This window comes from Peromyscus californicus, unplaced genomic scaffold (assembly GCF_007827085.1).
Source record: "Peromyscus californicus insignis strain IS unplaced genomic scaffold, ASM782708v3 Scaffold_17__1_contigs__length_78620276, whole genome shotgun sequence".
Classification (NCBI taxonomy): Eukaryota; Metazoa; Chordata; class Mammalia; order Rodentia; family Cricetidae; genus Peromyscus; species Peromyscus californicus.
Genome location: NW_026294469.1, coordinates 50,092,971 through 50,113,528, shown reverse-complemented (window position 1 = coordinate 50,113,528; position 20,558 = coordinate 50,092,971). Strand labels below are relative to the sequence as shown.

General features: G+C 41.2%; 1 protein-coding gene and 1 long non-coding RNA gene across 4 annotated transcripts in view; both read right to left on the bottom strand.

Moving 5' to 3' along the window:
• Window positions 1–5,538: 5,538 nt before the first annotated feature.
• The window catches only part of Csnk1a1 (casein kinase 1 alpha 1), a 37,443-nt gene continuing 22,423 nt past the window's right edge, over window positions 5,539–20,558 (bottom strand). For 2 of the 3 annotated variants that reach the window (XM_052742272.1, XM_052742274.1), the window contains 5 exons: window positions 19,785–19,863; window positions 19,050–19,124; window positions 17,628–17,734; window positions 15,708–15,856; window positions 5,539–8,366 (listed from right to left, as the gene is read on the bottom strand). In XM_052742272.1, the coding sequence (XP_052598232.1) occupies window positions 8,359–8,366; window positions 15,708–15,856; window positions 17,628–17,734; window positions 19,050–19,124; window positions 19,785–19,863 (418 nt within the window). In that variant the 3' untranslated portion in view covers window positions 5,539–8,358. The remainder of the gene's footprint in view (window positions 8,367–15,707; window positions 15,857–17,627; window positions 17,735–19,049; window positions 19,125–19,784; window positions 19,864–20,558) is intronic. The other variant, XM_052742273.1, reaches the window with a different exon arrangement.
• LOC128112879 (uncharacterized) lies at window positions 10,304–15,701 on the bottom strand. Its single transcript, XR_008219215.1, has 2 exons — window positions 11,427–15,701; window positions 10,304–10,681 (listed from the first exon to the last, which is right to left on the bottom strand). It is a non-coding gene; the product is annotated as an uncharacterized LOC128112879 (long non-coding RNA).

The window sequence follows — 20,558 nt, the reverse complement described above, 5'->3', positions numbered from 1 at the left end:
GAGCACGTAGAACTTGTGAGTTCCAGGCTAGCCTGGTCTACAAAGTGAGTTCCGGGACAGCCAGGGCTATGTTGAGAGACTCTGTCTCAAAAAACAAAAACCAAACAAACAAAGCAACTTTTCCTCGGTGTGAAACAGCAGGCTTCGCTTGGCACATTCAGTTCGTTGCAGAGTTTTGAAAACAGTTGACTCATTAAAGTGCTTACCTTTACAAAGTTGAAGGGACTAGCCGGGTGGTGGTGGTGCACGCCTTTAATCCCGGCACTCGGGAGGCGGCGGATCTTTCTGAGTTCGAGGCCAGCCTGGTCTCCAAAGTGAGTTCCAGGAAAGGCGCAAAGCTACACAGAGAAACCCTGTCTTGAAAAACCAAAAAACAAACAAACCAAAAAACCCCCACAAAGTTGAAGGGACTTAACGATGCCTTTCATTACTTCTTGTAACTCTGGTGGCAGCGTCTTCATTGCTAATAATTGCTGATGAATCAGAGTTCTGATCACTTTCGGTGATTCATTCAGTACCAAGTGTTGAAACCCAGATTGATATGCTAGCGTAGTTGGAGCACCATCTGTGCAAATCCCACGAACCTTTTCCCATGAGATCTTATGCTCTTTCAGAAATGAACCATGTCAAATACATCCATCAGTTGCTGTTTCAAAAGGATTGCAAAAAAGAAACTAATCTTTAAAGTCACCATCATTAATATTCTTCATGTAAACTAGTAACTGAACAGTTTGCAACATCTGTAGATTCATCTGGCTAGATACTAAACATTAAAAAATGGAGATTTGATTTCCTGGATTACATGGTCGAGTATCAGCAGACATGTCATCCATTCTTCTGTGGACAGTGTCATTAGATAGAGAAACTGCACTCCACTGTGGAACACATTCATCTCATCACAAATTGTGAGGTTTCAGAGCTCTGGCGATTCTGAGTGCCACCAAATATGAACTTCAACAGCTGCTGTGTTTGGTTTGAGGTACTAGCCACCCGTGTCAGGTCTGGCCTTGAGTCCGTCAGCTTTGCTTCTATAATAGTTGGTATCCTTGCCGGCAAAGCTTGAATGCTTGGTATCAAAAATCGCGTTTTGGTTTGTTCGGTTGATAGAACTTCGTAACAAATAACACAATATGGTTTCTCAATTCCTGCCAAAATCATTGAGGCAAAACCATACTCACATAAATCCTCACTGCTATTTTTTCCTAATGTTCTTCTCTACACGATCTATGATCACGGGATGGCTTTCTAATGAAAATAATATCTAACAATAGCTTTAGTAATACCAAAGCTAGCTAGGCATGGTGGCACAGGCAGGCAGATCTCTTGAGGCCAGCCTGGTCTACAGAGCAAGTTCCAGGACAGCAAGGGCTACACAGAGACACCCCCCCCCCCCCCCCCCCCCCCCCCCCGTCTTGAAAACTAGAATTTCCATCTTATTCCAGAGTTTCTATAGGGTGTTCTCTATGGGGAGCCCCGGGTTTCATTTCCCATTCCCACCTAGTTTTTTGGGGGTGGGGTGGGGGTTGAGAAGCTAACAAAGGAGGGACTTGGAAGGAGAGATGGAAAACAGGTCTATTCCTGTTCCTTTCCTTGTATTTCTTGTCTCCGAATGTTCTAGAACACCTGTCACCTGGTCATGTGTTGGGTGACCTGTGGATAGTCTTGGACTCCTTTTTTAAATATTATTTTAAGGGTGTGTGTGTGTACACGTACACGTAAGGGCAGGTGCCCAAAGAGGCATCAGATCCTCCAAAGCTGAGGTTACAGGCTCTTCTGAGCAGCCTGTCATTGGTGCCAAGAACTGAACTTGGATCCTCTGCAAGAGCAGTTCATGCTCTTCGCTGCTGAGCCATTCCTCCAGGCCAGCCTGGCCAGCTTCTAATGAAGACACTAGTTGAGCCAGGTGGTGGACCCCGGCACTCCAAAGGCAGAGGCAGGTGGATCTGCTAGTTTGAGGCGAGTCTGGGCAATAGAGTGAGTTTCAGAACAGCCAGGGCCACTGAGAATCCGTTTTGAAACAAAGGACACCAGTTGGATTGGATGAGGACTCCCTCAAATGACCATTTTATTTTACTTTGATCATCATGTTTGAGACCCGGTAAGGCCACATACTGAGGTCCTGGGGTAAGGACTTGCACCCTAACAAAAGTAGGAAGACAAGTTCTCAATTACCTGCAGAGCCCTGACTGCTTAGCTCTGTGCTGGGCAACAGAGAAAAAAATGAGTGTCCAGCTCTCATGGTGACTAAGGAAATAAGAGCTATAGAGGCAGTAAACGACAAGCTGGATGGGTAATCCTGAAAGGTTTGAAGCTACCTCCAGGGCTAAGAGCTCAGTCAACTTGACATAGATGTGGGTGGACCCACCTGGGGGTGACAGAAGTGTCACAGTTCCGAAGACAACAGGAAATTTCCCGATGGTTTTAGGTACCCCCCCCCCCCAAAAAAAAGGCCATGACTCACAGGTTGAGAACTATTGCTCTAGGAAGTTAATGGCAGCTAGGAGGAAGATGCCTGGAAATACTCCAGTAAGTGAGTGAGTGACATGCATAAAGGGACATTAAAGAGGACTGTTTGGGAATATGGGAAGAACATAAGCGTAATAGGTTGTCCAAGATCAAATTATATATACGTGTATGAAAGACATCCTGCTCCATGACAGGCTCTACAAGTACTATATTCTAAAGTAAAAGGGAGAAAAAAAATCCTTTCAGTTTATACACTAGTTTGTTACCAGACCAAATAATCTATACCTGGGCATACAGAAATGTTCTAATTGTATACATATTTACATCCACAAGCAAAAAAAAAAAAGTTACACGTAACAGAATTCAGAGTATTCCTGACCACTAGAGAACTATATCTTAAATCTACCCAACACTAATTTGTCAATAGTAAATAATCCTAGCTGGGCGCATACCTTTAATCCCCCAAACTCTGGAGGCAGAGGCAGAGAAATCTGAGTCGAGGCCAGCCTGGTCTACAGAGTTCGGGGACAGCCAGGGCTACACAGAGGAACCCTGTCTCAAACCAAGGGGGCGGGGGAGAAATCCCAACTGCTATTTTATTTTCTTTCACTACCAACACCCAAGTGGAGTTTATCACTGATAACAAGATGAAGTTTGGCTGGAGGTACTAAATACAATGAAACCACTTTGGCGTAAGTGGTTGCCACTAGGAAACACTAGTATCATTTCACTGGGTATGATGATGCATGTCTCTAATCCCATCGCATCCCTGAGTTCAAGGCCAGGCTCATCTACCCAGTGAGAGCCTGTGTTGACAAAACAAAGTATGGTTTTTGGCTTGATTTGTAGTCATGATGGGTGATGTTCAGCACCCGTGTACTTTTTAGTTTCACTTAGTCACAAAAGGAACAAACATGGGTCAAGTTTATAAAAAGACCAACTTGAACCCACCTCTCTTGTGGATCTGGTGCTTAGATGACACAGGCCTATGATCCCAACCAAGGAAGATCAGAAATTCAAGGCCACCACCCTCCACTACAGTGAACTGAGGCCATCCCAGGCTACATGAGACTGTGTCCAACTTGCAACCACTTCACACTACAGACATACCTCTTTGCCTTCAAGGCCTTCTGCTTCAATCCCATCCTCTTTATGCCAACGAGTGGCTTTTTGTGTTCAATAGACAAAGTTCACTCATGACTTAAGAGCAAACGTATCATACATGGTGGACACAAATGCTACAACCATGCCAGCTCAAAACTTGTACCCAATGCATCTCCCCAGCACCCATGTGAAAGGCAGGTGTCGGGAAAATGGAGACCCTGCCTGCATCAAAAACCAGAGACTAGATCAAGTCATTCTAGTACAGCAGTTCATGTCTACAGTGTGCAGTGGAGGATTCTTGAGCCCAAGAGGCTAAGACCAGCCCAGAAAATCCAAATCAAAGGTATTAAGAACTTTGAGAAGCTGGGCAGTGGCAGCACAGGCCTTTAATCCCAGCACTTGGGAGGTGGGTGGGTCTCTTGAGTTCTGGTCTAGAGTAAGTTTCAGGACAAGGTGTATGTGTGTGTGTGTGTGCCACAGGATGGATGGACAGACCATTTCTTCCAACATCATGCCTCACCACCATCACATGTAAGAGGACTTTATAATGAAGCTAAAGGTTTGGAAAAATCAAGTCGTGACCAACATAGCACTCACTGATAATCAGTTATTGAGATACTGAGAAGGCGCCAAGGGCAGGTCTAACTTTCCCATTTTTATCTCACTGTCAAAGATTTACAAGGACTAAAAATTGATAGCACTACCTCAACAGCTTGAAAATGGATCTTTCCCCCCAACCCCCCCCCCCCCTTTTGTAGACCAGGCTTGTCTGGCCTGTGGAACTTCTGAATACTGAGATCGCAGGTATACACACCATAGTCTCTCTAAAGCCTGCTAACCTGAAAGGTGCTATGCAGAACTGACAGGTCCACCACTGCCTCCTGGGTGGGACTAAAGGCACACGCTCCACACCTGGCCTTTTATTTGTTAACATCCCAGAGAGAACTTTTCTCCCATTTCTGAAAGATGGTCAGACTTTTGCTCAATGACTCACCATTAGTATTTGCTGTTAACTGGCACAGACCCTGCCATTCCTAAACATTCAAGTGGGCCTTGTGTTTCTGACAGCTGCACTTTGAGATCTCCTTTCTGGCACCAGAGAGGGTACAAAATCCCCTTCTCTCTTTTTCAGTCAGTGCTAAAATCAGATACTGCCAAGAGCCATGGTCTCTCCATGTAGCCCTGGCTGGCCTGCAACTTCCAGAGATCTGCCCACCTCCTTGAGTGCTGGGATTCAAAGGTGTGTGCCACCTTTGCTTAGGCCTAGACTGCCCAACATTTTCATTTTTCACTTTTGAGTATTCTGAAAACTTGCAGACCAGCTCCTATTTGGTCTTTGCCTGATTCTGAAGTATATATAGTAAATGGTAGTGGTGGAATGCTTGCCTGGCAGGCACAAGGCTCCAGGTTCCATTTGCTGCTAATCAAACAATTTTCACCACTGAAACATATACTAACTATACTTGACATGGTTCCAATAGGGAAGAACGAAGTATTTGGGCACTACTGAAGTGTCTCAACGTGCTCTAACAACACAATGAAGTTACTACGGATCAGTGGCACTTTAAGGCAACAAACAGGCCGGGGATAGCACTGTGAGCCCTGGAAATACCCCCCGCCCCGCCCAGCTGCCGAGACACACACACACACACACACACACACACACACACACACACACACACACACACACACACGAGACAGCACATCTTGATCCTATTTCTGATCTTTGCTACGTCTTACAGACATCCTCACATCTTGGTCATCACCTCACAAACCAGGTTGGCTCAGAAAGACCAAAAATAAAACAAAACAAAAACACCCCTCCCAAACAAACAACTCAAAAAAAGAAATCAAAGACTAGTTGGAAGAGGGCCACTCCCAGCATACCTATATCGGATGCTGCAAAATCTTCAAGTGAGCTAAAGATGCTTCAACAGCCCTTTTTGCAATCCTCATGGCTCATTCTAGTTGAGTTACAATAAACTATTCTTTATTATCCCAGCAATTTTCAGGGAAAACAGCCTACTGGCTTAAACTACACCATCTCCATGGTTCATGATTTATAACAATTCATGTCCTGTTACAGTACACTCTGAAATATTTACAATACGATAGACTTAAAGCAGAGAGGAAATCACAGCAAAGGCAAACCTATGTCCACTTGTGGGTTCTAAGAGCATATGCAGCACAGCCATATGGGAGACAACCAGCCTCCCCCTTCATATATATTCTTCTTTATTTTCTTATTGTACCTTCCCAAAACATTGACATTCAACAGTAGTTAGAATGGCCATCTCCCAACATTTCAAAAAGCTGCATCACCCAGTGGAGTGAGTAAAGAAAAGAGTGGCAACCTAGAGTTCAGCTGAGTCAGCCACTGTGGAGCCTTTAGTGGCGAGGTCTTCCAACTTCAAAGTGATGTGTCTTCAACGTAGACCATCATTTTAGTGGAAAAACATAATTAATTTTGGTGAAATGAGATTCATTTCCAGACAGGATTAGTAACAGCATTCACTGAATTTCACGCTCTTCTTTGTGAACTGTGAAGAAAATGAATGGCAGCTAGAGGATCAATAGGATTCCAGCTCCAGCTGCAGATGGGACGGAAGTACACCAGAACAAAAACATTTCTATATTCTGATTCACAAAGCTAACAGCAGTTTGAAACCTGCAACTTAATGACAGACCAATGACACCACAACCTTTTCAAATGGCAAAAATACAAAAAAGTGTTACAAAAATATTTCAGAAAAAGTGCATAGTCTAAGTGCATAGTAAATAAAAGCACTGAAAAATATCTTGCTAGAGAGGGTGTTCAGCCTGGAGAGTTATGACCAACGCTGAACAGTTTTATCTTACACAAACTATACTCAAAAATAGCTTTATGAGACTGATTTCTGGCTGAAAGTATCAAAGGGTTTATTAGTCAAGAAACAAATACCTTAACTGACAAGCATGGCTAGAAAAGAAAGAGGCTGCCACCCACCAGCGCCACCTCACTGCGACTTCTTCAGCCTTCTGATACTAACACAACTTGATGACAGAATGTGGCCATCATGGAATTAAATTATTGCTGTTCAAATTAAAAAAAAAAAAAAAAAAAGGAAAACCACAAATCAACCCTGACACTCTTACCAAACACGTGCCAATTTACAATTCAAGATTATTTTACAAAATACCTACAGTTACACAATAGGCTCCTGGCAGCATTTTCAGACAAATGATCTTTTCATTTATCCTGACATGCTGTAAATGAATAAATTACACCATTTAAAGAATTATTGTCAATTAAGTTCCCCCTTTGCTTGAATCATCAAAGAAAAAAGAAAAGCGGCCAGGAGAGCCTGGGAGGAAGCGGGCCTAGAGGGTCAGCATCTCTAACTGCACTCTGTGACACTCGTACAGCCATTTCACAAAGGTTTCTAAGAAAAAGGTTTTCTAACATGGTTACTAAAGCCTTGAACACTTTCATCACTCTGATTCAGAATCAGTCCATCTGCTGGCCACAGTGGCCGCAAGAGTCAATGCCACAGTTACGGCAGATGCAGAACTGGTAATGTGCCTGTGAGTCATTTAAAAGAAAGTGAAAGAATTCCTTTCTCTTCAGATCAAGACAAAAACAAAAAAACAAAGCAAAAACCTTTCACAGCAAAGGAATATAACAAATGGCTTGAAGTAGTCTATCAAAAAATGAGGGAAGCTGGGCGTGGAGGCTCTTATTTTTAGTCCCAGGACTTTAGGGAAGCAGGGGAAGGAGGATCTGAGAGTTCTAGGCCAGCCTGGTCTATATAGTGAGTTCTAGGCCAGCCAGAGCTACAAAATGAGACCCTGTCTCAAATCATACATCAAAACAAAAAAATCAGGGAGATTTACTTCATGTTGAGTCAGCAAGGCATTTTGTCGTTTAAAAAAAAATTTCACTTCCTTACAGAAACAGTTTTTAGTTTTTAATGAACTTGTAAACAAAAAGCTCCCATTTCAAAATAAAAACAAAATCCCAGATCATATAGATGTTTACAGTGATTACATTTATCTAAGCAACACACATACATGTTCAGTTGTAAGACGGTAACTAAATTTCTGTGACAAATATGCGTTTTTAATAGCAAGAACATTATAGAGTTAATGCAGAGTCCTAAGGATAATCTAGTAGTCGCTATGTTTTTTTCTTAAGTCTTCACTTTAGATGCTGTTATTTCTAGCACAGGTAAGCAGGCAGAGTCTTTCAAATGCTCAAACACTGGAATCTTTGGTTGCTACCATATCAGCTGGCTTGCAAACAAGAAGCCAACCATTTAGAGAATGTTTTAAGTTAACAACTTGCAAACCCCAGGGATGAAAAACCCTAAGAACACACAATTGTGAACATTTACAACCATCACAACTGTGGCTGAAGACTGTTCATGCCGTTCTCCAGAAATGAGATCTCAAAGCAGTATAGTTCAAAATAAAAGGTTTTAACAAAAAATTGGCATATGCACAATTTCTCCACCAATTCGTGTGTCAACCATTTAGTTAAACTTTTCCACTTAAAAAACAATGCAATAGAAAACCGGACACCATGTTTCACTACCTCAGTTAATATTCACAATTACAGCGGTTACAGCTCAGGGCCAGCATCAGCAATGCTGCCTAGGCCAGTTTACACTGAAATGAAGTTCTTTACACCAAGTAAATGGTTGTCCACAACCACTGGCTAGTGTACATATGAGCTAAAATGTCTAGTTTGGGGAGAAACAAATGCTGCTCCAATCATCTGCTCTGCTGCTTCTCTTCCTCAATTCATGCCTAGAAACCTATCAAAAAATGAAACAGAAAAAGGATGTTACAAGTTTTAAACACTTTTACAAGTACTCCCCAAATTAGGTAGAAATAGGACAATAATCACGTTTTAGTGGCTGTTGGTTTTTATCTTGAAAATCACCAAGTCTAACCTTTCAAAAGAGAGTACATGACTCTAATTAAAGCCACTGCCCGCCCCCTTCCCCCATTTGAATGACCCAGACAGAAGTCATAGTTACAACCTCAGCATCCAACTCTAAGCTAGAGTGGCTAGCCACCCAAACGAGGATGCCCAGTTCTTTCAGACCCAGAACACAAGCTATTTCAGACACCCAACAGGCAAATGAGAAACATTACTGAAACAATTCAAGTGTGCTTCTAACTAGATCAGAAGCACAAACTACCGTGTATATCATTTCTGACAGAGATTACATATCAACAGTAACGGTTAATGAATTCATTTCAAGCATAACTTTGTGTTGTATCTCCAAGAACTATGATTTGTATACAAAAACCTCACACTCCTCTTCATACTTCTTTACCTCCACTGTTGCGTTCAGTAGATCAGGTCTCCTCATTGACTTGTGAACTAGAAATGAATAATGCTTTAGCCGTTTTTACCCCCTGTCCTGTCCTAGCCTGCTGTACAGTCCCCCACCCCCAAGTGGAAGTCAGGGCTTCCGCATAAGGATGTTGGTTCTATTGGCGTGTCTTTATGGCTAGAGATAGCATAAACATACCCACCTCTTAATAACCTGAACATCCCATAAGCAAGAGCCACTCTTTCCCTTCCAAACCTGAGATGATCAAACTACATTTCTGACCATTTAACTTCTTTAATAAAAATCAAAAACAAACCACCACCACTACAGAAAAATCACATTTTTGCCAGAAATAAATTGCTCCTTTTTTTCTTTTCAACCATTGGTGGGATATTTCCTTTGGGCTTCGTGGGACTTATAAAATACTCCTACTACTTACTCTTTATTACAAATGTTTTTAAGACTAAAACTGAAAAGACATTATTATTAAGCATTTATAATCATCTTTTTTTTGATACGCATTCTTTCACCAGTTAACTGGGAACTTTTCATATGGGAGGAAAACCAGACATCCTCATGTATTTGACAGATACACCTAAGCTTTGAAGGCAAAGATGTGCACCCCCCCCCCTTCCCACAGTATCTACTAAGAACTAAGAATTGGTGTATGTAACAAACACCAATTCCATAATCATAAACGCACAGAAAGCAAGCACTAAATAAAGATTATGAGGAGCTAGCACTGGCAAACTGAAAACCAAACTGTGCTACGCACATGTGCTCTTTTGTGTGTGGGTACATATGTGTATAGGCACACTTGTATGCAGGCTAGATGTGAAATCAGGTGGTATCTTTCCCTATGGCATATACTGGTGCAGGGCCTTTTGTTGAACCTGGAGCTCACAATCTGGCCAGCTTGCTCTGGGGATGCTGTCTCTGACTTTCAGGTGCTGGGATTACAGACAGACAACTATATCCACCCATCTCCAGGGTTTTAGAGGATCTGAATGCTGGTCCTCATGTTCTGTGCTGAGTGTTCTTGGCTACTGAGCCACCTCCCCAGCTACAGTAAGGCTATCAAACAAACCTTAATTATATCTATAAACCTGACCACACCTGGGGTCTAATTCCAATTGCACAGGCTAAGAAGCTATCAAAATTAAGAAAACTATGAACTAGCTAAACAGAAATGACCTTTATCCCATCAGTATTTGGCTTTAAGCATGAAAGTTTTTCATAAATACTGTAAAAAACAACCATTTCCCAGCTAGTAAAACCAGGGTCTCCCTCCCTTTATAATAATTTGCTTCCATTATGTGATTCTATTTTAGTACTTTGTTACACTGAATACACCTCCACACAAGCAGGTCTGAAGTGGAAAACCAGTCACTAACAAACTATAAGCCAAATACAAGACAACTTGATTTCTTTAATAACAGGGAAGTTCTAGGTCAGAAGTCTCTCATTGTGGACGGTCAGTCTCTGGTTACAATTGTCTAGGGATTGGTTGAAGATGAGCCTAACAATATTCCTGGTAGAATAAAGCAGTCCAATCCAGATTTAGTTCTTCAGCTAGACAGAGCAATGGTATCTAATCCTCCAATGAGCTGTTCTCTGAGGTACTCCAGAAGGAGAAACACTGTGGTAGGTCGCCAACATTCACTCTCTCATCACTCCGAAGGACTCTTCTGCAGTGTGCTTTAGTCTTTGGTTTGGTTTGAAAATCCTGCAGTCTGGGTGGCTCTTCTAGTTCACCCGTTAAAACGAGGGACGAACCTCTTCTGTTCCTATAGGAGAGGGAGAAGGAAGACCATCACCAAAGGTGCATGAAGTGACGATCTATATTTCAGTTTCTTTTCAAGTCTTCAAATACAAAAAAAAGTGCTTATTTTAATTTTATGCAACAATCATACATTATCCTCTCAAAAAGAAACCTACAAGAAATGTATCTTTACTCATGAATTCACTTCAAACACACCCAACTTTTTAAAAAGATAGAGCCAGAATCCATTTTAAACAGATGTAGTTATGTTTTCAGACAGTTCCTCCTGCCTCTACATACCTCTGTACTGATGGGATTATAATTAAGGGCCACCATGCAGTTAAAGGATGTTTATGCAGTAATAAGCTTTATACATTTATAAATTTAGGCTCCTTCCACAGTGTAAGAACGAAACTGTTTGAAGTTATTTTCAACTCAATAATCAACATACAATGTCACTTATATGAAGTAATTTTTCCAACATTTTTCTATGGTCTTCTGGTTAAAATTAAGCTAGGTGAATTTTGAATTAAGCAGCCAGTATGTATGTACCCACTACATCCTACTAAACCAACAACCCTGTTAACTCTGCTCTACTCGATAAATGAAAGAAGTGAAAGATGAAAGGATTTTCCATCACAAACTGGTAATTTGTATGTAACAGGTCAACTCATCCTTGAACTGGAGCACCAGACTAACAATCTGATGACTGTCTTCTCTACTCAGATTTCATTTTCTAACAGTTGCTATAGCTGTTAAGTTGAACATACCTGTTACAAAGGAATCCATCCCAACTGGCAGATGGCGGCCATTACGTAGCGCTGAGGCTCAGCAACACTGGCAGTATTCCAGGCCTTCTGACAGTCATCACAGAACCTGAGCAGAAGGTTAGCAGGCCCAGCAAGCCTTGAGAGGTCTCTTGCACTGTCATCTTCATTTCTTGGATTGTCAATCTCTCCAGCTTTACTGTCCACAATGAAAAAAGCCGATGGAAATCCCAGATTTCAGCGAAGATTCAGTTCCCTGGTCTTCTCTGGACAGAGTGTATTCAAGGTAGGTCAGTCTCTCCAGGTATCGCAAGGTCTTCCCTTCCCTGTTTTGGGTTAAGTTGCTGAATTATCAGCTGTGGTCCTGGCAGCAGTTGGTGATGTCAGAAGAGGTTAAGCTACACATGGCAAAGCCCTGTAGCTGCTGGGGACCACTGACACAGGCTGGTTAATGTGATGGAAAACACTTCAAGTCTCTGAAGGCCAAGGCCACCTTCAGACTTGTCATTCTACGGTCTCAGCTACTTGTGGGTACAGCAGAATTAACGGAATCTAAATATCCATAAACTATTTCCTTTTTCTTTGCCCTTTCTAGGTCATAAACAAGTATTTTTCTGAGAATCACATAAAGTTGTAGAATACCAAGCAAAATGGATTGTCAAGGGTTCAGAGCGAGAAGCTTTTATCTTCTCTCTGCTACACAAATAGAAGCAAAAAGTTCAATCTTGGGGCACTTCAGCATTGGAAACAAAATCTAAGCGACATTAGGGAAAATCCTTGTCTCTTGGTCTCGATTGGCTTTGCAAGCTTTGCAAAGCAGTGACTGAAAGGCCTAAATGCAAATTTATCAGACCAGAGATCCACCTACTACAGGAGAAGCACATACTAGCTAAATAAGCAAGGTTTGGAAGAACACTTGAACACTCTCAGGGAGGGGCTAGAACTTTCTGTAATTTCTATGAAAGAAACATACGCTTAAAGCAACTGCCAAGAAACAAAAAACTAAACCAAAACAGAAACTCCCACAAAACCCAAAACTATAAAAAATATACCAGTAAACATTTAGAGGATCTTTCCAGAAGAGAACCTTTATGATGGAGGCCTGCTTGCTGAAGATTTATGAAACTGAATTCATTGACATGCAAGCATCTGAGATTATGACCGAAAGGAAAAAAAAAAGTTATAATGTATACTCTGAGTATCTTCTACATTTTGAGGGTCACTATAAAGCCCTGGCAGTCCGCAACCTAATAGAGATACACCCTCCTGCCTCCTACGTGCTGTGATTAAAAGCATGTGCCACCACCCCCAGCCACTTTCTATAATTTTTGAGCAGAGAGAAATAACATGGTGTTACCATTATGGGAAGATTCCATGAAATCAAAAGCTGTAATAGCAGAAACTAAGTCTATGGTTTTATACACTCTATTACTTAGAGTTTGAAATCACTAACAACCTACATATTGTGAGAGGCAGAGGGTCTAAGACTAACTCCCTCATGCTTATTTCATGCCACCCTTAGGTAGATGTATTTTCTGAGCTTTCTGTTATGGACACTAATTTCACAGATGTGTAAGAAGTCTAAGTCCACCTTCCTGTCTGTATTTTGTATAGTGGCATAGCTTATTGGGCATCTGTGTGTGTGTGGTGGTCAGGAGTTAATCTTGTTGGTTGTTCCTCTGATGTCTTTGCCTTTTGGAGCTGGGGTCTTCCTCTGGGACATGGAGTGCACTGATTAGGCTTAATCCGGCTGGCCAGGAAGTCCCAAGGTTTTGCCTATCTCCACGCTGCTAGCTAGGGCTGGGCTTACAAGCAAACATTACAGCTTGCTAGCACTGTTGTTGAGACACGGTTTCAGTCTCACTATGTTGAGGTTGGCCTCAAACTCACAGAAATCTGCTTGCTTCTATGTCTAAGTGCTGGGAATCAGGGCGTGTGCCACACCATGCCTGGCCCTTGCTCGCTTTTTAAACAGAGGTTCTAGGGATTGAACTCAGGTCCTATTCTCACAAAGCAAGCATTTACCAACCTAGCTACCTTTCCTGCCCCAGACTGGTTTATTTGAGTAGCAAGCAGTATTTTGCTAAAGGTTAAAAAAAAAAAAAAAAAAACCTCTTGGTAACCCATTCTACCCACCCACCCTCTAAGAAGGAACTCTTCCTATTGCCAAAGCTGGCCATTAACTCCTGAGCTCAAGCGATCCTCTTGTCCTAGCCTCCCAGTAACTAAGACTGTAAGTACTCATGTCACTGAACCTGGCCTTAGAAATGTACCTTTAAAAGCAGTCAATGTTATTATTTATTGAAAAATCCCTATTTTACAAGTTCATGTACATGTAATAATTTGCACGACCACTGTGTCTAAAGATATTTTCAACTGTTTTACGATTTTAAGTTACTTTTATGAAAAAGTTACGATACAGAAGAAGGCTTAAACTTAAGTTTAATCACTTTTTTTTTCAAGGAAACATACTAACTCAGTGGATCCAACTTCTCATCTTTAATACCTAGACAAAGCAGGACAAAAATTCTGCTTGTTTATTGAGTAAGAAACACATAGTATATTAGAACAATGAAATTAGGTCAAAATTAAGATAATTCTTTCTGAAGGCTGCTGAATGCCTGAAGAAAAATGTTCTAGGCCAGATGAGATTTCAATCTTAGTTTTAGCAGCTGCAATTTGTGATGAATCCTATTATCCCAACGAGCTTTAGGCAAACAGAAAAAAAAGGGCTTCATTTCATGACCAAAGCAAATATATTATAGGTGTTATTTAATATCTTAGTTAAGAGGCTCTATTTGCCTTCGTCTCAACAATAAAACCACTTCTCACAAATACCTGATCCCTACTTCCACACAAGACTATTTACACAATATTAAGAAACAAATGAGGCATCAAAGTCCCAACTGAGGTACAGAGACTGAACAGCCTGAGCATCCACTATGCTCTTTAGCTCAGGCCTCATCATCTAAAATCCCTCTTTCCCAAATACAGAAGCACAGAAAGGAAGCCCCCAACTTTACTGAGCTGCTGGGATGAGGATGACATCAGTTCATTCCATTGCTTCAAATGTGCCTCAGATACTAGAAGCTTTTCTTTCTTTCTTTCTTAAAAAAGCCCTGGCTGTCCTGGAATTCACTCTGTAAGACCAGGCAGACCTGGAACCCACAGAGATCTGTTTGCCTTTGCCCCCCCAAATGCTGGGATTAAAGGCATTCGCCACCCCACCTGGCCTAGAATCTATTTTTAAGTTTAAGAATTATTTAAATCAACACTAAAAATATAGAATACTAATATCTGAAAACCACATTCAGACTAGAGCAGTCTTTCAGAAATAAAAATTTAAAAAGCAAACAGCAAAGCTTACCTGCCCACCACTTGCACAAAGCAGGCAGGTAGTGGCAGTAAGCCCCAGGAAAGGCGACAGTGACACGGAAGCAGGAGTTGAACTCTAAGGCACCAGGAACAGAGAAAGGTGTTGTGCTCTAACAGTTCTACTCCTTAGAAGCACTCAAAGTGCCAGAAAGAGACAGAGACAGACAGACTAGCAGTTTATCAGCACTTGCCTCAGTTATCTTCAACTGACAAGTTCTAAGTACAGACTTCAATTCCACAGTAAGTGAACTCTAGTGCCTAAGTTCCTTAGCATTTAAATAAAGCACTCCTGAAGGATCATCATGAAATTACGATCTGTCATAGTTCACTGGCAGAGAGAATTCGTGACTTCAGAAGACATGCTGAAGGCAGCGCCAGGACTCGCCTCTTACAATTAGATCACGTTCACAGCTCCCAGTAAACACTACAGCATTAACATGCAAACAAAAAATATACAAATATCTTAACACTGTTAGTCTGAAAGTCAGTCAAAATACCATGGCTAACCAGATTCTGTATTAAAAATCAACAAGTGTTAGGTCTAGGATTTTGGATTGATTGGCAATACCATATTCCCAACATCAAATGTTTATTTTGGAAAAGGGTTAATGAATGAGTAAAAAAGATGCAGTTGTTAAAAATGACCCAAAATCCCAAGAGAAATGATATAATATACACACATATATGTATATACAAGTACATATACATATATATGAACAAGGACATTTGGGTTTAAAGTTAGTAGTCAAATTTTCCAAGGACGTCTTTTTTTTTTTTTTTTTTTTAAATACAAAGCCAAATTTTCTGTTTTAAAACCACCTCCTTGATCTAACACTGTTAGAAATGAATGAATTACCCAATTTGTATTGAATTTTTCCCTGGAACGTCACTTGGTTCTTGGCTACTAACCTTTCATGTTACTCTTGGTTTTGTCAGTTTGCTTGCCTGTGGGGGTTTGGGCCTGCTGACCCTGCCCACTGGAGGAGGCTGCCTGCTGTGCTGCTTTCTGCTTTAGCATCGTCCAGTCAAACGTGTAATCATACTGGTGGTTCAGGGTCCTGGAAGAGCAAAGGCATGGTAACCTCTTAATAATACTGTCCAGCAACAGCCTACTCACGTCTCAAGACAGCAGGACGGGTCTCTCTAGAGTATTTTCTCATAAGCATGTAACTTCTACGATTCTTCTAAGCAACTTTAAATAATTACTTCTCACATGTCACAACTGAAAGGAAAATGTTAATTACTCTGATGTACTAGATTAAAAAAATATAGTAATTTTTTAAATAGAAACTGCCTTTTAAACTGTCTCCAAAGGAGTCTGGCATAGTGACACAAGCCTTTAACCCCAGTGTTCAGTAAGGCAAAGCTCTACTGAGTTCGAGGCCAGCCTGGTCTACAGAGTGAGACCCTGTCTAAAAAACAAACAAAATCAAAATACAAATTTCTCCAAAAGGGCATACTAGGAGTAAGAAAACAGAATTAGCAACTACAGTGACTCAAGCTGTCAATTACCTAGAAAGGTTCATTCAGAACTCCTAGGGAGCATGGAGAGAACTGTCAGCCAGTGAACGAGGTGGTGCTAATACCTTGGGACATCATTTCTGGGACTAATGGATTACTTGCTAGTTTCTTCTAAGAATCTGAAACACAGGCAGGATAATGTCTAGCCTTGAACTAGCTGTGGTACAGCGGCTGGCCCTGAACTCCCAATCCTCCTGCCTCTATCTCCGAAATGCTGGAGTCTCTGGTAGACCTCTGGCAGACTCTGTATTTTAAGGCTCTATTTTTCCTTTTTTGGGGGGAGGGAGGAGCACATAATTTCAAGACAAGGTTTCTCTATGTAGTACTGGTTGGCTTGGAACTCAAGAGATCCATGTCTGCCCCTGTCTCCCAAGTGCTGGGATTAAAGACAGGTGCCACCAGACTTGTCTTTTAATGCCTTCTTATTTGGCACAGAAGAGGGTTCTGTACCATTGAAATTACTGTTTAAGGATTTTTTAAAAATCACTTACTTGTAAAATTTATTTATTTTGAGATTAATGTAATTACATAATTTCTCCCTTCCTTTCTTCCCTCCAAAAATGCCTATACACACGTCCTTGCTTTAAAAAAAAAAAAAAAAAAAAGACCAGGCGGCTGCCAGAGAGGGAGCAACACCTAGAGTTCCCATCCCCTCGGCCATTCCCTTCCTCCCTCCTTTTCTTTATTTGAGAGAGCATTTCGGCTGCCTTATTGATTTCATTTGATTGGGGGGGGGACCATTTTTCACGAATTATTGCTGTACAACACACACACACAAACTCTCTCTTGCATCCATGAGTACAACCTGCTCACTATGTGTAATATTATGTATGTTTTCAGGGCTGACCACTTAGTATCAGATAAAACCAGTTGGTATGCTCTTCCCTAGAGAAGAGAATAATTTCTCTTGCTCTCAGCGTTCCTTAGTTTAAGCAGTCATGCTGGTGAGATTTGATGGGTGCAGCTTCTGACATTCTTAGGACATACAACCTCATAGCCTGTTACTCCCGAGCCTTGGATTCAGGAGTTATTCTGGAGCTGCAATCACCAGCACAGGGCAACATTATCTGTAATTATGTACATGTAAACACACACACACACACACACACACACACACACACACACACACACACACACACACACACACACACACACACACACACACACAGGGGTCGGGGGTGGGGGGGGATCTGCACATGAGTTGCCCAATGTGAGTGGTGGGACCAAATCTGACTTGTCTCCGAGAGCAGTATGCCCCACTTAGGCCATCTTTCAGCCTCTGCAGCCACTTCGAGATTAACAACTGACCTGAAAAGGATGCGGAATAGCTGCCTCAGATACATGTAATCCGGAGCTTCCTCAAAGCGCAGTCCACGGCAGTAATTTAAGTACATGGCAAATTCTGCAGGAAATCCCTATCAATTCAATATTTAAAACAAGAGTGAAAAGCAAAAACACCAAGTTAAAAGTTTTGAAATACAAGCAAAAGGAAACATATAATGTTGTTTCAGTACTTTGTAGGAAGCTTTGACAATTAAGACAACTATAGCCTGGTTTTCTCATAAATTTAAGCCAAATTCACCATGTACTCACTCTATAGTATACAAAATGTTGTCCTGGTTAGTTTCTTTTGTTACCTTGTCAAAAGCTAGTCATTTGGGAAGGAACTTCGATCGAGAAAATGCTCCCACCAGACTGACTCATGGGGCATTTTCTTGACTAATGATTTATGTGGGAGGGTTCTTCTCAACTGGGGATGGTGCCAGCCCTGGGGAGCAAGCCAATAAGCAGCAGCCTTCTATTAGCTTCTGCTTCAGTTCCTTACTCCAGGTTACAGACTTATATCCCTGCTGACTTCCCTCAAGAGACAGAAGTGTGGCCTGAGAGCTGTAATATGAAATAAACCTTCCCAAATTGCTTTATAGAAACCCTAAGACAATTATGAAAGAAATCATCTTTTTCTATAGCACAATTCAGAACTTTTTCTGAGGGCAGTAACAAAGACAACTGATTTTTTTGTCTTTTTGCTAATGTAGGATTTGCTTTTTTTTTTAACGTGACTACTTCTGACTTACTTTTTGTGTGTACTATGTCTTTGTATGGATATATATGTGCTATAGCACGCACACAGAACAGAGAACAACTTGTGGGAGTTGGTTCTTCCACCACTTATCTCACGGATCAAACTCAGGCTGCTATCAGGCTTGGCAGCAGGTGTCTACTCACTGGGCCATCCTACTGAACTTTATACCAATTATTAAAAAGATTTATACTTATTTATATATGTGCACTGTGCCTGCTTCATATATGCTTTGTGCCCAGAGAGGACAAAGGCCAAAAAAGTGTCTGGAGCTGGAGTTACCAGGTTATAAACTACATTCAATGTGGGTGCTGGGAATTGAACTCGCATCCCCTGGAAAGAGCAGCAAACACTATTTTTGTTTGGTTTTTTTTTTGAGACAGGATGTCTCTACACAGCCCCAGCTCTGAGTCTGGAATGCTGGGATTAAAGGCACAAGTGCAATACCACACCAGGCATGGCACATGCTCTTAACCAGAGGTGTGTCCCTCCAGCCCATACTTTTATTTACTACTCGAGCCCTGGCTGCCTAGAATTTGCTGTGTTAGACCAGGCTGCCTCTGCCTCCCAAGTTCTGGGATTAAAGATGTATACTAACCACACCTGGCCATGGGAATTACTTTTAAATCTCATCATGTATACTTCCTTACCTTACACAAAACTTCAACAGGAGTGGACATCTTCTTTTCACTAATCTTTTCATATTTTTGTTTCTTTGTTGCAGCCTGTTAAAAAAAGGAGTGCAAAGATGGATTTAATACTTAAAAAAAGTGCAGTAGTTGAACTCACTAGAAAGAACATGTACTAGAGAGTCAGTAGGTAAGAGCTAAGTAGAGAATACATGGAATCAAGTCCATATTGGATAAAGCTACTCACAAAAGAACTGAGCATTTTACTATTTTCCTTTAAAGGTTCAAAATAGCTATTAAATTCTACACCAATGATTTATTAACATACATTCAAAAGCACAGCTCAACTTCCAAAGCCTACCTGTGCTTCAACCTAGATAAGGCTAGTTGTCACCAATGAGTACTAGCACAAAAGAACATGAGCCTTCAGGGTTAACTAATTAATTAGTTAAATTAATTACTCTTAACTAATTTCTTACTCAAACGGTCAACTTATTCCCCCAAATTAAAGGCAAAAGCAAATTAACTTTGGCTGAACCTCAGATCTGGAAAATACTTTAAAGGACACCTTCCACGGTGTTTTCTTTCTTCTCCTCTCTCCCCTCTGCAATAGAAGGGTCCCTTCCTTATGCTGCCTAGGTTGCTCTGACTCTACTGGGCCCACACCACTCCTCAAGTTCTGGGATGATCCGTCTCATATCTTTCCTTCAAATAAGATAAACAAAAGCACTCCCCAGTAATTTGAGTCTGATTTACCTTTAGCCCTTGCCAGGGAAGACTGGTTCTATTGAAATACATCAAAACATATCCTAAAGATTCCATGTCATCTCGGCGACTAGAAAAGAAAATGGTATTTTATGAAGCAGATAATGGGAAAACATAAAAACTGAGTACACATAAGAAAAAATGCTCACAATGAAGATAAAGACTATTTGGTGTCTTAATGAATAATGAAAAACAAGCAGTAAGAGATGCCTTAATTTTCAACTCCTAAAGCCCCTCTAGAAAGGCTCAAACAAACCAACCTCACAAGTGTATACACACTTATACAATATCCAGTGACAGGAAATACCTGTTCCTGGGTGAATGCAACCATAGCACATCTCAGAGTATTCAGAAATTTACTATTTTTCTTCCTACATTCCACATATGACCTTTCCAACCCAAAGACACAGCACTTTTTGCTTTGTTTCTTTTAGGGAAGGAAAGCTAACCAAAAACTGAAGAGAACTCAGAAAAAAGAAAACTCAAGTGCTGAAATAGGAAGACACAGAGATCACAGTCTACCAATCGCATTGTGGTTTATTACAAATCTCATCATTTTTGTGTGTCCTGAGACTAACTTCGAATTTGAAGGTAAAGCAATCCTCTCACAGACTACCAAAGTGCTGGGATTATAGGCATGAGCCACTAAGCTCAGTTCTCTTACAGAATTTTCCTTGTAAAAGTGACCCATGGCTCCTCATCACCCCTGGAACTCAAATTCTGGAACTCAAGTTGTTGGAACATGGTCCACAAATGGAGTCATGC